This window comes from Bactrocera tryoni, chromosome 1, assembly GCF_016617805.1.
Source record: "Bactrocera tryoni isolate S06 chromosome 1, CSIRO_BtryS06_freeze2, whole genome shotgun sequence".
Taxonomy (NCBI): domain Eukaryota; kingdom Metazoa; phylum Arthropoda; class Insecta; order Diptera; family Tephritidae; genus Bactrocera; species Bactrocera tryoni.
This window is the reverse complement of record NC_052499.1, coordinates 3,582,772-3,597,696: the sequence shown is the minus strand read 5'-3', so window position 1 is coordinate 3,597,696 and position 14,925 is coordinate 3,582,772. Positions and strand designations below refer to the sequence as shown.

The following is a 14,925-nucleotide window of genomic DNA, read 5'->3' as shown; positions in this document are numbered from 1 at the left end:
AAATGAAAGAATGAAATGCAGAAATCGTTACAATTATCAGTTTTGTGGTAGTCTTAGACGGTATATGTGTATACATTTTTTAATGCTGAGGACCTCCTCTATCCATCCGTACCATCAAATCGCGGCGCCGGAAAAATCGTAATATTACCGTCTTAAATAACAGTTGGGGGATATAAATATTACAACAACAACTTTTGCTACTGTTTAGAATATTTCTTTTACTTTACATATTACAATTTGTCAACTATTGCCTTAATATGCATAATACGGAGGGTATTTGTTAAAATGACTTAACATTGTTTGAGCTATTATCAAATGAAACTTTTCACAGAAATTCACAATTTTATTATTTTTTCATTCAATAAAAAGTTTTTTCTTTCGATTTTTTTTCATATAAGTCTTTTATGTAAGGGCTTGGCAACTCTATGTGCTGAATCATTTTTCGATATTCGCTGAATGTCTGTATAAAGTCGCCATTTTCTCTTGCGCACATTATCTATCATAAATTCTTGTGAAATCTGCGAAGAAATAGTAAATTTTAGAATTTTTGTAGAAATAAAATCATTTAATTATCCAAAAATCATTCAAAACTAAATATTAATTCTTAAAGAATATTTGCGAATTTACAACTACGTATAAAAAATTCTTTGAAAGAATTAGGCTTTCTAAGCCAGCAAAAATTTGCTTGCGGCGTTCACCGCTGTACATCAATCAATAAAGTGGAAGAAAAGCTGTGAGATTAATCAATTAACATTAATATTTCAAATCAACGCAAATTGCAAACGTAAGATTTAAAATATATATGTATTTTAATATTTTCGAAATATCAATTAATTTATAGATATTGTGTAGACGCCATTTTGTAAAAGATGGCCTTGAGGAATTTTGGAACAATACATAGAAAATATATGTACATACATTAGGCCTGGGTAGTTTACGTCATCTAATTACTGTCAATTCATTCTATTTTGTATACCTATGTTTATAAAAATTTTAATTATTTGGAGATTTTAAAAATTTATACAAAAGCGGGGTCTTTTGTTTTATACATATTTAGACCAAAATCGCGGTGTTTATTATTAAATTATCGCGACCTAATGTATATATCTAGTACAACAGGCAGTAGTCATCTGCAATTACGGAAATATCTATTTTTAACTATATGCATACATACAATTTAATTATATTTTCGCAAAAATTGGTACTGTATCAAACTTATTTATGTAGGTAAAAACATTTTAAAATTCATAGCAAAAAGGGTAAAAAGTGGTGGTGTAGCCATTTAAAGGGATTTCATGATTAAATTTAGGGTACTATTGTTAGCTGGAATCCTTAAAAATTGTGCATTGTTAAGTAATTAGTGAACAGGTAGATTATATTTATGAAAGAGTAGTATTACAATCATTGAGTTCTCTGTCTATAAATACTAAACATTTCTCTTGATTTATTTCAGTTCCGAACAAATATTGCTACAGTTAAGTCAACTCCATATAAGTTCCAGTAAATAATCATAATAAAATTTCATCAAAGTTAAAAAAAAAAAAAACAATTTAAAAGTTGTATCTACAATAATGTCGGCATCAATAAGTAAAATTCATGTCACCAGCTCGACCGGTTTGTCATTGAATGAACGCTTTACGGCAGTGCAGGATCGCCGCCGTGAAGTACCAGAACGCGTTTTGCGACCAACTCGCGACACATCTGTCGCAAATCGTCGTCTATTGCAGCAGCTAGCTAGAAGACATAAAATGCAAGCAGCACTTAAATTGAAACGCGTACGTAAATGGTCAAAACTTATAGTCATTTGATGGGAACATTCAGCAAAGTGGTTGGCTAAAAATACAATTTTGTATTAAACATTTGAGCATAGAAAATGAATGGTTTATACACAGATGTGCTGTTACAGCTTCGAAACTTCTATAAATGTTTATCGAAAAAGAAACGTTGCAAATACGGTGCATTCCTAAAAATGTACTTTTGAACACCCAATTCTATATTATGTTTGCGAGTAGCATGTCGTCCGTTCGAGCGTGCAATATTTGATATAGGAAAAGGTGAAAAACATAAGATAACATGTGTCAACATAGGAGAGCATCATTTGGCGTTTTGAGGGAAATGGATAAAAAAACATTGCGCAGTAATAGAAACATAATCAATCTTCATATTTGAAAAAAAAGTGATTCCTGCAAATGTATTGTTAAAGGAAAATCGGCATTTGATGAAGGAAAGGGAGATATTTCTACTTATGTGTTACAGTAAGAGATGTCATACGATCAGCTTTTGACGGGAATGATTAATGAGTCATTGGAGATGTTACTAATTATTCAATCAGTTTAACTGAATCATGACAAATGAATTATATTTGGAAGTGACCATATCAAATTCTCCATTTTTTCGGATCACTGGTCTTGTGAAAAAATTTGTCTGTTCAACCCCTAGTTATTGTGTATAAATAAGGACATATAAGACAAAGAAATCTCTACGTCTCGGAACTTGGATTTATTCCTTTCCAAACAATATCATATTTGCAGCATTCTTTGAACCTTTGGAAATGTGTCATTCTGTTACTACAACAACTACAAAGGATTGCAGATTACTTCTGCTGCAACACATCAACCAGCTGAGGGCATCTCAAATTCCATGCCGTTGGACAACGAATAAGTGAAAATAAATCTACAACAAAATATTTTCGAACCTTCCGGAGTTTGCTATTTGACCACACATCCCCCAGTATTTTTACTAACATAAATCAATCGTTTGGAATTTTACTTTTTGAACACAAACATATTAGTTAAGCTACTCTTACACATAATCGTCACACATCAACTTATTCTAATCAGTTATAGAATTGGGTGATAGAAGCGAAATGTTTGAACCTGCAAGCTACTCTACATTATTTACAATATTTAGTGCTCGCTGTAACAAAGCGTTAGCCAAAAAACAGCCAACCAATATTGCTTAATTAAAGTCATGTAGACGTAAACGGAAACCCCCTAAGCGAATCCTCGTTTAATTTTGAAAATTTCTTCTAATTCACACCCTGTGTGGATCTTACAGAGAAGCATGCGACCCATTGGAGGAAGTGTAGCTATGAGACGCGGCACTATCAAGGCCTTGCGTGTAGCAGCTAATGGAAAACCGATCCGTACCAACAGCCTGACCACCGTTGCAACGTAAGAACAAAATTTATATATCATCTACATATTATATATGATCTGCAATAAGACATGCAACAGCAAGGCTATTGCATGTGTACCTGCCAAACAACAAAATGCATTAATTTAAATATTTTACATAAAATATGGCAACTGCGAACTATACAAGAATTTTGAACATACGCTACCATATGCATGACATTGATTCAATTCTACTTTCTTCAAACCCCCATCCAATATACAGAATGGAAGCCGATTTGATTTCGAACAATCAACGCAACTTAAACAGATCCCTCCGTCGAGCGAATTCCGTTTCGAACCGTTTGGGCCGCCCACTAGTAGGTGGTGCTGCTCAGCGTATTGCCCAGCGACGTTTACAACGTGCATTGCCCGGTGCAATCATACCGCATGAAATGCAAAGGCGTGGCCGTTCACGCAGTCGTTCTAGGGCGCCCGTGGAGATTATAAATTTAACCCGTAGTCGTTCACGCAGCCTAGGACGTTCGCTACCAACAGGCGCTCAAGTTCGTGGTCGTTCCCGCTCACGTGTACGTTCACGCAGTCGTGTCAATGCTGTCTCCAGAACCAATATACCAGTAAAAGCCCGCTTGGGTGTCCGTCCTGGAGCTATTGCTGGCCGTCGTCGTAGCCAAAGTGCTGTACGCGGCGTAGCACAAGGGCGCATACAGCGTCGACGCAATTCAAATGTTGCTGCTGGAGTTGCTGGACGTACAGCTAACGCTGGGCGCCAACGGGGAAGGTAAGTTACAAGCAAATATTAACCAAAAGAATATCAATAAATAATGTTTGGTATATAATTAATTTAATTTTATCTTTTTTACTTCCAGAACAATGACTAGAAACGCAAACGCCATAGTAAGCACGGCTGGCCGCTCACGTTCACGCACACGTAATGGCGTACAGGCACGCGCCCAATCGCGTGCACGCTCACGTACTCGTGGGGGATCTGTTGTGGGTCAGCGCAATGTAGGATCGGCTCAAGGTGGTCGCATACGTGGCCGTAGTCAACAACGGCGTGGAGGACGTGGTGCAATAGCACAAAGAAATGGTAAAACTAATGGTAATAAGAATGGACAGCAACAACAACAGCAGCAGCGACGTGGTCGTAGTCGCAGCCGTGGTGGACGCGGTGGCCGCAATCAAGGTAAAAACTAACCAAGGCGTGTTGTAAATGCACACGCTACGTCTGGAACTGCGGTAATCAAGTGTGGAAATGCGACAGCATATGTTGCTTAAAATTGCACGTGATCATACAAGTTTTTTCGTTACTAACTTTTATATTTCTTTAGGTAAGACTGCTAAACCAGAGGTTGATAAGGATAAGCTCGACAAGGAGCTGGACCAATATATGGCGACAACAAGAACTGAAAACAGTGACTTTCTGCTAAGGAATTAGGTCACTTAGTATAGCAGCATAACCACCGTGAAATACATACATATATAGTTTAGTTTAAACATATTAATATTTATTATTTTACATAAAGCAATTTGAAAATTTTTTTTAATACATAAAACTCATTGTTTTTCAACTCTTAGTTAAGTTAAAGCAGTGAAAACTGCCTAATCAAACCTATGTATATAAATGAAAGAAATTTACATTAAGATCTTAATTAATAGTATGGCGTAGCAATTTTGTAAAATCCTTTATTATCTCAAAGGATACTTGAATTTGATGTACTTTATTGTTACCAATATCTAATAAATAATAAGCAGCTAAAAATATTATTAGGTGTTTTCTTAACAATGTAAAAAGAAACAAGAAAAATGATTGAACGTTCGGCTGCACCGCATCTATAAGCATTTCTTATAGCATAAGAGGGTTTACAAATATTTGACTTTTGAACTATCAGTTTTTATGGCAACTATATGCCGATAACCGATCTGAAAAATTTCTTCGGATATTGTAGCGTTGCTTCCATTAACAATCCATGCCGAATTCCGTGAAGATATCTCGTAAAAAAAAACATTTACACAAGGAATTTGAAATTGAGTATTAGAGAAACAAACAATTTACTTAGCATTGATCAGAAAGCGTACCATTTTTAAGCAATTCTGCTCAAATCTAACCATTTCTTATTGCTGTCGCAGTTCAAATCTCGTAAACGGTAAATAAGACACTGTGAATGGCCATAAAAGTGTGCACACCTCGCACAAACATGAATGCGTATGTATGTAGAGATTTGATTACGCTTGACCTTTTGCAAAAAGCTACTTCGAGCGGTATAAGCCGTCATAAATGTGTAACAATGTAGTTATTGAAGGAAAATATGGTGCATACACCTCCAAATTAACTATCCTGCTTGACGCATAAAAACCATTGAAGGTACAAATATATCCATGTTCATGTGGGTGTATGTAAATGAAAAGCCAGACGTTTTGGTTGAGCAAGGGTTGAGTATATTAAATTTTGCCTTTTTCTTTCGTTTTATTAGTTTTTGCTATGGAAGGGTTAAACATATTGTAAAACAAGCGTAAACGGTTTCAAATGGTGCTATAAAATGTCAAATAGTGCAATATACATTTTTTTCTTTTTTATTGGGTTTTTACTGACGTACATACAATCATACATATACACGAAAGTTAGGAAATTCATTACTTTTTCAAGAGTGCCCTTCATGGAGTTACAGTTTTAGAAGTTATGAAGAAAAAATATTTGAATAGAATTGGAATTTACAAAAGAATTTATATTATATGAATAATATAATGCTACTTAATAGTTATTGCCGCAATAGAACAACACAATTTTTCACACCTCATCTAATGAACATTAGGGTGATGTTGATAAGTAGTATTTTACTTTTGATAGACTGTCTCCAATCTGTCAAAATTTTAGCTTGCCTATCGAAGCAAATGAGATCTCGACCGAAGCTATAATACCCTTCAGAAATAAAACGGATTCCTTACAGAGCCAGTTTTTATGACAACTATATTTTAGAGTCACTCGATGTGAACAATTTTTTCGGAGATTGCATTGTTTCCTTGCAACCTATACCAAATATCTTGAAGATATCCTGTCAAATGAAAAAATTTGTACTACAAGCACATTTTTCCGATCGTTCAGTCTGTTACAGCTATATGCTATAGTGGTCTGATATCAACTGTTCCGAGAAGTGAGCAGACCCTTGGTTAGAAAAGGTCGGTTGCAAAATTTTAAATCGATATCTCAAAAACTGAGAGATAGTTCAAATATATACAGATGTACCGATAGACAGACGGACATGGCGAAATCAACTCAGCTCGCTGATCATTCACACACTATGTACATACTTACATATATATATGCTTTATAGACTGTCTCTGACGTTTCCTTTTGGATGTTACAAACATCGTGGCAAACTTAATATGCCCTGTTCACGATATCAAAATATTGCACCCCATTTAATAACAACAAAGTTCTGCTGAACGAAAAAGCAGTGATGTAAAAAGTGTTTGTAACAATAAAGTATCTTTTTATTATTTATGTATATATGTATATACTATATATTTCCCGTAGTTACTAGGTGGAACATACGGCCTCAATTATTTAGGCCAACTTTTTTTCTGCGAAAATTTAAGCAATTCCTGTATGGACTCGCATATATGTTACTACATACATTACTATTTATGCACATATGTACATATATACAATATTGCACTTGTATACCTATACATAAATTGTCCATTTTATTTGAAAAATGGCATACGAAGGAGTAGAATAGGAATTAAGTATAAAATACCTATTCATATACATACAATTGAGTATATATGTAAGTATGTCAATATGTTACGTTTTTATCAAAATAGCATTTCAGTAAATTTTCACAAAAAAATGTGGAACGCTTCACGATTTTGCGTGTCATCCTTGCGCAGGGGCCATGCTAATCTTCTCTGTATCGTTCCAATTTTAGTATATGTTCTGCCGAAGCAAGAACAAATGTAGTTGAGAGCGTGCGGTACTTAAACCGTTCGCGTTACGAAAAAGCATCTGCGAATTATAACACTCAAAGGCAACAAATGAACAACGTGTAAGCAGAATAGCAAAATGTGTATCGAAAGTAAGAAGAGAGAGGGAAGAGAGAGCGGGGCAGAGCATTTAATGATCGCGTTTGGCATTTTCATCAAATATATGTTTGTAATATAACGTAAAAATGCAAAAATTTAATAAAATTCGATGAATAATATAAAACATTAAATTAAATATGATTTTTCTAAGTAAAAGTGTATAAGTGCATTTTCATTAAATATTTAGAAAGCCAGTACATTTTTATTGAAATATATGTAATTGTGTAAAAGCAACCGACTTTGGAGAGTGGCGAATTTAAATAAGCCAATTAAGTGAAATAACGTCAATCCTCATGTGTGGTATAGGGTTCAGGGGAAAGGAATGAACTGCTTTCATTTGTGCATATACCAACTGCTTACATAAGTGAAGCGTTTATTAGATATACATATGTACATATATGTATATATGGACACAAGTGTGGCGTAAAAGGTGGAATGTAGAGGCGAAAATTTGGCTTCTGAGGCTTGGAGAAGATGTAAAAAATATATTTCAACAATTTGTTAAAACAAAAATACACATTTATAAAATATTACTATAAAAGCTGGAATAGAACAATAAATTAATTAATTTTCTTTGCAATCAAACAAAAGGACATCTGCAGTGCAATCTCTTTGCCATTTATCCGTTATTACGCAAAATAAAACAAGTACAAACACAAACCAATATTTTGCTACAGTAAAAAAAATCTAAATTCACATAAATTCTAAATAAACAATTTTGAATATTTTAAACAAATACGCAAAGCACAATGCTTAATCTCTGCCATCAATCTTCAATTGTGGCAAGTTGGCAGCAAACAAGGCTTAAGACCTCCGAATACAAGCAAATATAAACAAATAAATGCATATGTATCTACATAAATATCTACGCATGTGGATACACAATTCACAAAGGTACTTGTATGTATGTGTGAATATGTGTTAAGGCGGGTGAAACATTTGTAAATGCAAGTGGTTAATCCTGGCGTCACTCAATGCCGCACTTGATTCTTGGTATACAAAAGCCAAAACTTGTATTTGGTTGAACAAATATACTCACATATACACATACATGTATTTAAATGTTTCCTTATACAACCGCATAACTGTATTTTCTGGTGAAATATTGGCATTTTCGATTTACACTTGTGTTATGGATTTGAATTGGGTAAGAAGCTTTACAGACGACTCTTGCGCTTTGTGGTCGGTTGGTGTGGGCCACAGTGAGCATGCTAAACTAATAGATGTATACATACATATTCATATATTTGAGGTCGATATTGGGCCATGCCTGAAAAGTTCAGCAATAAACTGCCGTCTGTTGTATGGTTGGTTGAAGGGGAGATGTTCTGCTGAAACACCAGGCTATTAGCGGCACTAGTTATCAATTCACTAGGTTTGATAAAGAGAAAAAAATATGCAAGACATTGAAGATTATGTGCTTTGTGAAGACATTCTGACACACTTAATTTTCGAAGATTGCTCGTCAGAAACAAGAGCCCTTCAAATAAATGGTCATGGTTCGTTCATTACTCAATTTGTATGAAGATCTGATTTCTTCATCTGGACAGGCAAGCTTTAAATTGCATTGGAAGTGACATTATCGATCAAAAACACCTTCGGCGCCGTTTCAGATGCCTTCTTTTTATAGCAGTAACAGCTTGGATCCACAAAATGTGCACATTGGCTCTCAGATTTCAGCTTAAGTTTACTGTCAGAAAGCTTACTTGTGATTTTAGGGATGAAGAGAAAATGGAAAGTGAAATCTACATTTAGACTAATCTCCCAATGTTTTGGTCCAGTTTTCTCGTTAAAATGACCAATGCTTTGGTCTCTGTTTGGGATGGATAACATCGGCTGAGTAATTAAATAAGCTTACTATCCTCTAGTCTAGTCCTAGTTCTTTGATTACACTGAGTATGATTCAGTTTGGAGTTGAATCTGTTACATCATAATTTAATGTTGTCAAAGGTGTTGCGATTGGCAAATTGTTAAGACAGACTTTGGCGATGATTCTATAATATGGCTAAATTCGTTTATAGGGACTTTCAGTTGATCATCAAAACGAATTTTTTTGAAAAATTAAATGCCGAGTTTACTCCAAATTCCTAAGGCATTTGGCTGCAACATATTCTTAAGTACACAATCAGATTTTCATTCAAATATAGTTTTAGGCGCAGTAACCATTTTTCACATTTAATTTATAGACATTCTTATATAAATATGTAAGTATGTATATACTTATATTCCTGCAAATGTGCGCGCTGAGGTATTAGCAAAACAGGTTAGCAGCTGTTTCACTATTTCATTTTAATTTCATTTGATTTATTATCCACACAAGGGTTTCTTTGTCTGAATTTGTAATTTATTCAGCATCCTTCATAGCTACTCTTCATTTCGTATGCGGTTTCCATGCTTGGTGCCACAAAGCCAGTGTATTGGTTGGTTTGTCGGCGGTCACATTGAAATAAATTTTGCGGGGAAGCAGCTTAAAGTGTGGAATATTTACATATTTATGCAAATAAATATGTATGTTTGCTAAAAGTTTTTGCCTTCTCACTAATCTGAATTTGACACCTTGAAAACGGTGTTAATTGATTTGTTTTTGAAATGAAATTAAATCGAGCACACACAACACAACCAGTAAATCGAAATTTTAGTAGGTTGGAAAATAACAAATGTTTTAGAAAGTTAAGTAGAGTGGAGTCTTTAAAGGGTAAATATTTGAAATTTATCATACATTTGTAAAGATTTTATTATGACAAGTACTTTATTACAAGCATTGTTTTTAGAGTAGTGGAGTGGTAGCTGTCAAATTAGCTGTCAAATGACAAATGTCAAACATTGCAGTTGATTAGACAGCTATTGTTCTAGGAAATTTAATACCTCTGCAAGACTTTCTATATTTATTTTAAAGATTAAGTTCAGAAGAGCATAGCAAACTCTCATCCCTTGACACTTTGTTAAGCAATAGTCGCCATTTTTATTAGAGAGAAACACTGAAAGTAAAGCGTTCAGTGTGGCGTACCCTTTACTTTCTTCGCTTCGTTGTTTGTAGTATGAACTGTCACGCAAAGCAAAGAAAGTTGTACGGGTATGAGCCTCAAGTTGAGTGAATTGTGCTATGACATTGCGAAAATAAAATATTTACAATAGTTTGAGAAGCAGACAACCCAATTTCCTAGTTAAACATACAATTTGTGAATTTCTTCTTCTTTAATAATACTTATATACATATGTACTTCGGTTTCATACGTTTCATCAGCTCACTTAAGCCCACAAAGCCGTAATAAGTCAAACGATTGCGGTGGTCAAAAGGTCAAAATTGGATGAAAAAAAAATTAATAATAAAAACTCTAAACATTGCTTTTAATTCAGTGAAACAATATTGAGTCAACATCATTGGAAAATTATACAATAAAGTGCGGTCCTCCACAGAATTTGCTTTACTCGTCGTCTCCGAGCTGTCTGCTGCGAAGCTTATCGGAAAAATTCTGAGCAGTAAAAACTGCCATACTGGACTCTTTCAAGTGGCTGCGGGCGAGTTATTTTTTATTTTTTATACTTTGCGCACTTGTTTGGAGAGAAATTCAATATTAAAATGAACAGTAAATACTTTTATTCAATATATACTACTATCCACTTTTAGCTCTACTCATACAGTATTCGTTAAAAGTTAGGAAGGGCTACTTAAAGTGAACTCATCCTGTATATTTCTCTTCAGTATAGAGAAGACATGATTTTGAGAGAACTGGCAATTGTAATATTGAATTCGCAACAAAAAAGTGGTCGGACGGACCTAGAGGTAGAATGAAAACTAAGGCTATTGAATGAAGACAAATGGTATAAAGATAAACATAGGATGAATGCAAAAAGCCATAACCACGCAGCACGATTATATAAGTGACCGTATAATCCAGAGTTTGAATTGGAATCAGCGCTATTAGTTAGCAAAACTGTAAAAAATTAGTAAATCTTGTGCAAATTTATTACTCAGAAATCTTCAAACCATACTTTTAGGCTTTTGTTGAAATTTACTTATTCAGAGAGTTCACTCTTTTGGCGCACACAGTCCTTACATCCCTACATACAAACAAATAGCACAGTGTTTAAGTATTGTAAAATTGATATGGCCTGTTCTGATATTTTCTTGTGTGTTCTTGTTTATGGGTCGTGCAGAACTGTACTATGGAATGGACACGGTGCCAAGCGGCATTTTCGTTCGCCGAAGAATACCATAACCATGGACGTAAGCGCTTCACAGCGGTGCTGCCCATTCAACATTTCAATTCGTGTAGCGAAGCTTAAACTTTAATTTTCGCTGTTGCGCATATATTTTATGTAAGCAATTCCACTTTTGAGCATTGCTTATATGACATTCGGTTGCGTGAAACTGCTGGCGCTTAAATAGTTGAACAATTGCTCGTACATGCATTCAGCATGCATTTTTGAGCGGTGTCTTGTGCTGTAAATCTCTTGTCTCAATAGTTGTTATTGTTTTCGGTGCAATTCCTCGCCTTGCTCGCTCTGTAAAATGCTTTTATGGATACCTGCTCTTATGCATGAAAGTTTATATTCTACCGGGTTTATAATTAACTGCAACCGAGGTAAGGTTGCGACTACAGGAGTACATACAAATGGGCAACGTTTTTGTTTGCCTTTCGCCTGTTGGCGATTAATCTCTGTGTGGTAGTAAAAAGCTGTCCGTTGAGTACTTTTTCTGAGGAGGAGTGGATTTACCAAGATGCATATCACTTTCGTACAAAGAGGTTAAGCGGTCAGGTAAAGTTCGGGTTATGCCTTTTCGTGCTGTATGACATAGAGATCCGCACTTATAGTATGTAAATAATCTGATTGCCACTTGCGTGCCGCGATTGTAAAAGCACTCTTCTTTCAGAAAGAAAATAAAATTTTAAGCGAATATAAAGATTTCCTCTTTCAAACAACTGCTCTCCGCCTTCCTCACTCCGTGGAAATATAAAGAACAAAGCATTAAAAAATATGAAAATGAAATTATTACGCAGCCAGTTGGATGACTGAGCATAGGTAATCAAGCGTTTGACTGTTGTTCCTTGGTACATAGTTCGCTCATCGCCTCTGCCTCTGTGTCCGGACATTGTTTCAGCGACGATGCTCCAACGCATGCAATTATTTGCTGAGCTGGCCATTTTGCCGTTACTTCGCTCGCTTTTTTCTTAGTCAGTTGACTATGACAGCTGTGTCAGGTGCTGTGCGAGCTAAAATTGATTGAAATCACCGTTAAGATTGGCCAAGTCCCCTGCACATAAACACATTATATCAACGCACATCTTTACAGCGACTTGGAAAATATTGCTTTTGTTGCTTTGCCGTTCTGAGTCGTTTTGTTTTTTGTGGTTGTCAGAATGAGTAATGGTCTTTAAGTATGGTTGTGCAGTGTACAGAGCGAAGAAATGTGAGTTAACTTGAGTAAAGAATATTGATTTAATATTAAAGGATAAAAGTTACGACAAAGTTTCATTAAGACTTAAAGTCAAAGCGAATAAGTTAGACATCAATTTGACTTGATTTCTACGGAGTTAATTAGATGAAACTATTTTGCTAATGTACTGTGAGATATAAGAGATAAATTCTTCTCCTTCGTTATTTGGCGTAGACAACGCTTACGCGGTTATAGCCGAGTTTACAACAGCGCGCCAGTTGTTTTTCCTGTTCGTTTTTTGGCGTCAATTTGAGATTCCAAGTGTAGCCAGGCCCTTCTCAACTTGGTTTTTCCAAAGTAGTGGAGGTATTCCTCTGTTTCCCACGGCGGGCACTCTCAAAGCTAGTGTGTTTTCATCAATTCAGACGACATGACCTAGCCAGCGTAGCCGCTGTCTCTTAATGCGCTGAACTAAGTAAATGTCGTCGTATATCCCGACTGCGGTACTCGCTGTTGCAGAACCTTTCTCTCGAAAACTCGTTACGCCGACTCATCCGATGCTGTGATAGTCATGCCTCTGCACCATATAGCAGGTCGGCGATGATGAGAGACTTAAAGAGTTTGGTCTTTGATCGTCGAGAGAGGACTTTACTTCTAAATTGTTTACTCAGTCCGAAGTAGCATCTGTGTGTAAGAGTTATTCTGCGTTCGATTTCGAGACTGCCGTTGTTGTTGATGTTAATGCTGGTTCCAAGATAGACGAAATTATCTACGATTTCGAAGTTATGATATTAATGTCATTGGCGTACGTCAGCAGTTGTACTCTTTTCGAAGATTGTACCTTCTCAGCTCATATTATTTTCTCCAGCAGTAGGTTGAAGAATTCGCACGATAAGGAGTCGCCTTGTCTAAAACCTCGTTTGGTATCGAACGGCTTGTAGAGGTCCTTCCCGATCCTGACGGAGCTTTTGGTATTGCTCAACATCACTTTAGACAGCCGTATTAGTTTTGCGAGGATACCAAATTCAGACATCGCGGCATAAGGACACCTCCTTTTCGTGCTGTCAAAATTAGCTTTGAAATCGACGAGGAGGTGGTGTGTGTCAATTCTCCTTTCACGGATCTTTTCCAAGATTTGGCGCATGGTGAATATCTGGTCGGTTGTTGATTTTCCAGGTCTGAAGCCACACTGATAAGTTCCAATCAATTTGTTGACGGTGGGCTTTAATCTTTCACACAATACGTTCGATAGAACCTTATATGCGATGTTTAGGAGGCTTATCCCACGGTGGTTGGCGAAGATTGTGGGGTCCCCCATTTTGTGGATTGGGCAGAGCACACTTAAATTCCAAATGTTAGACATGCTTTCATCCGACCATATTTTACAAAGAACCTGATGCATGCTCCTTATCAGTTTTCGCCGCCGTATTTGATAAGCTCTTCTTTGTTGTTCTTTAAATGAGTAATTGCTAATCGAACTTCTTCATGGTCCGGCAATGGAACGTCTGCTCCATCGTCATTGATTGGGTAATCGGGTTTCGTAGAATTTTCGAGCATTACCCATGTCGGCCAACTCGTCAAGCGCCTTCAAGCAGCTCATTACCGGTCTTAGATCAAGTATTCTCTGGGTAGCCAAAAAAACATTCGTTTGAAGGCGAGCTAAAGTGAGAAGGCGAATCAGCCTTTTCAAGGGTTGTCTGCTGTGTTTGGGACCCGCCGCGTAAAAAACCACTCCAATGAAAAGGACACGACATATATCAGTTGTATTTAATATTGAGAGCCCGTTTAACAATGCTTTATATATTATCTTCCACTCACAAAAAAAAGTAGTTTATAAAAGTATCACATACTGAAGTAATCGGCCAATTGAGGAGAGTTTTGAGATTTATACAAGCTATGGGCCGCCAAGTGGTGGGTCCGGTTTGTAGCAAAGGGTTCTTTCATTGCTCATTAACTCTGAACTTGTGAAACACTTAGTACATTTATGAGTATTGTTAAAAATGTCGAATCAAAACTGTCTAGTTTGAAACTTTCCATGAACCGACTTTAGCAAGTTTATTTGCTTGTTTTTCGATTTCAGGGCTATCCTCCGGGGTTTGCTTCTAATTGCTATTAAATAAGAAAACGTCTACTGGGAAAAGCGCTTAAATCTGCCATAAATGGGAATTTTAATTCAGTCCCTTACTTTGAAAACCAGAGAGCAGTTTTCAGTCATTGTGTACAGATGTGTGGCGAATCGAATCCCGCTGCTAATCGTTACTTATAAAGATTTTAAAACAGGTACCACGAATATCATGAAATATTTCTCCATTTTTACTACTTTAAAAT

The 14,925-nt window shown here is 36.0% G+C and overlaps 1 protein-coding gene and 1 non-coding gene across 3 annotated transcripts; one reads left to right on the top strand and one right to left on the bottom strand.

Annotated features, from left to right (window-relative positions):
- The first annotated feature begins 484 nt into the window (after positions 1–484).
- Positions 485–4,901, top strand: LOC120774788 (serine/arginine-rich splicing factor 4). 2 transcript variants are annotated; one of them, XM_040104583.1, is made up of 6 exons: positions 485–733; positions 1,454–1,775; positions 3,058–3,173; positions 3,400–3,915; positions 4,004–4,320; positions 4,466–4,901. In XM_040104583.1, exons 2-6 carry the CDS (start codon positions 1,572–1,574, stop codon positions 4,570–4,572), a joined length of 1,260 nt encoding a protein of 419 aa, XP_039960517.1. In that variant the 5' UTR covers positions 485–733; positions 1,454–1,571; the 3' UTR covers positions 4,573–4,901. The 2 variants fall into 2 exon arrangements, with proteins under 2 accessions (XP_039960517.1, XP_039960508.1); XM_040104574.1 differs by having other exon boundaries at positions 485–784.
- Positions 4,902–6,980: 2,079 nt separating this feature from the next.
- Positions 6,981–7,087, bottom strand: LOC120767114. The gene has a single exon (XR_005704660.1). It is a non-coding gene; the product is annotated as a U6 spliceosomal RNA (small nuclear RNA).
- Between the last annotated feature and the right edge of the window lie 7,838 nt (positions 7,088–14,925).

What these genes read in the sequence shown, in the direction of transcription:
- LOC120774788 (XM_040104583.1), top strand. Translation starts at nt 1,572, where the DNA reads ATGTCGGCATCAATAAGTAAAATTCATGTCACCAGCTCGACCGGTTTG. An exon ending in AGCCTGACCACCGTTGCAAC is followed by an intron (nt 3,174 to 3,399) that starts GTAAGAACAAAA and finishes TCCAATATACAG; the next exon opens with AATGGAAGCCGATTTGATTT. An exon ending in ACGCGGTGGCCGCAATCAAG is followed by an intron (nt 4,321 to 4,465) that starts GTAAAAACTAAC and finishes ATATTTCTTTAG; the next exon opens with GTAAGACTGCTAAACCAGAG.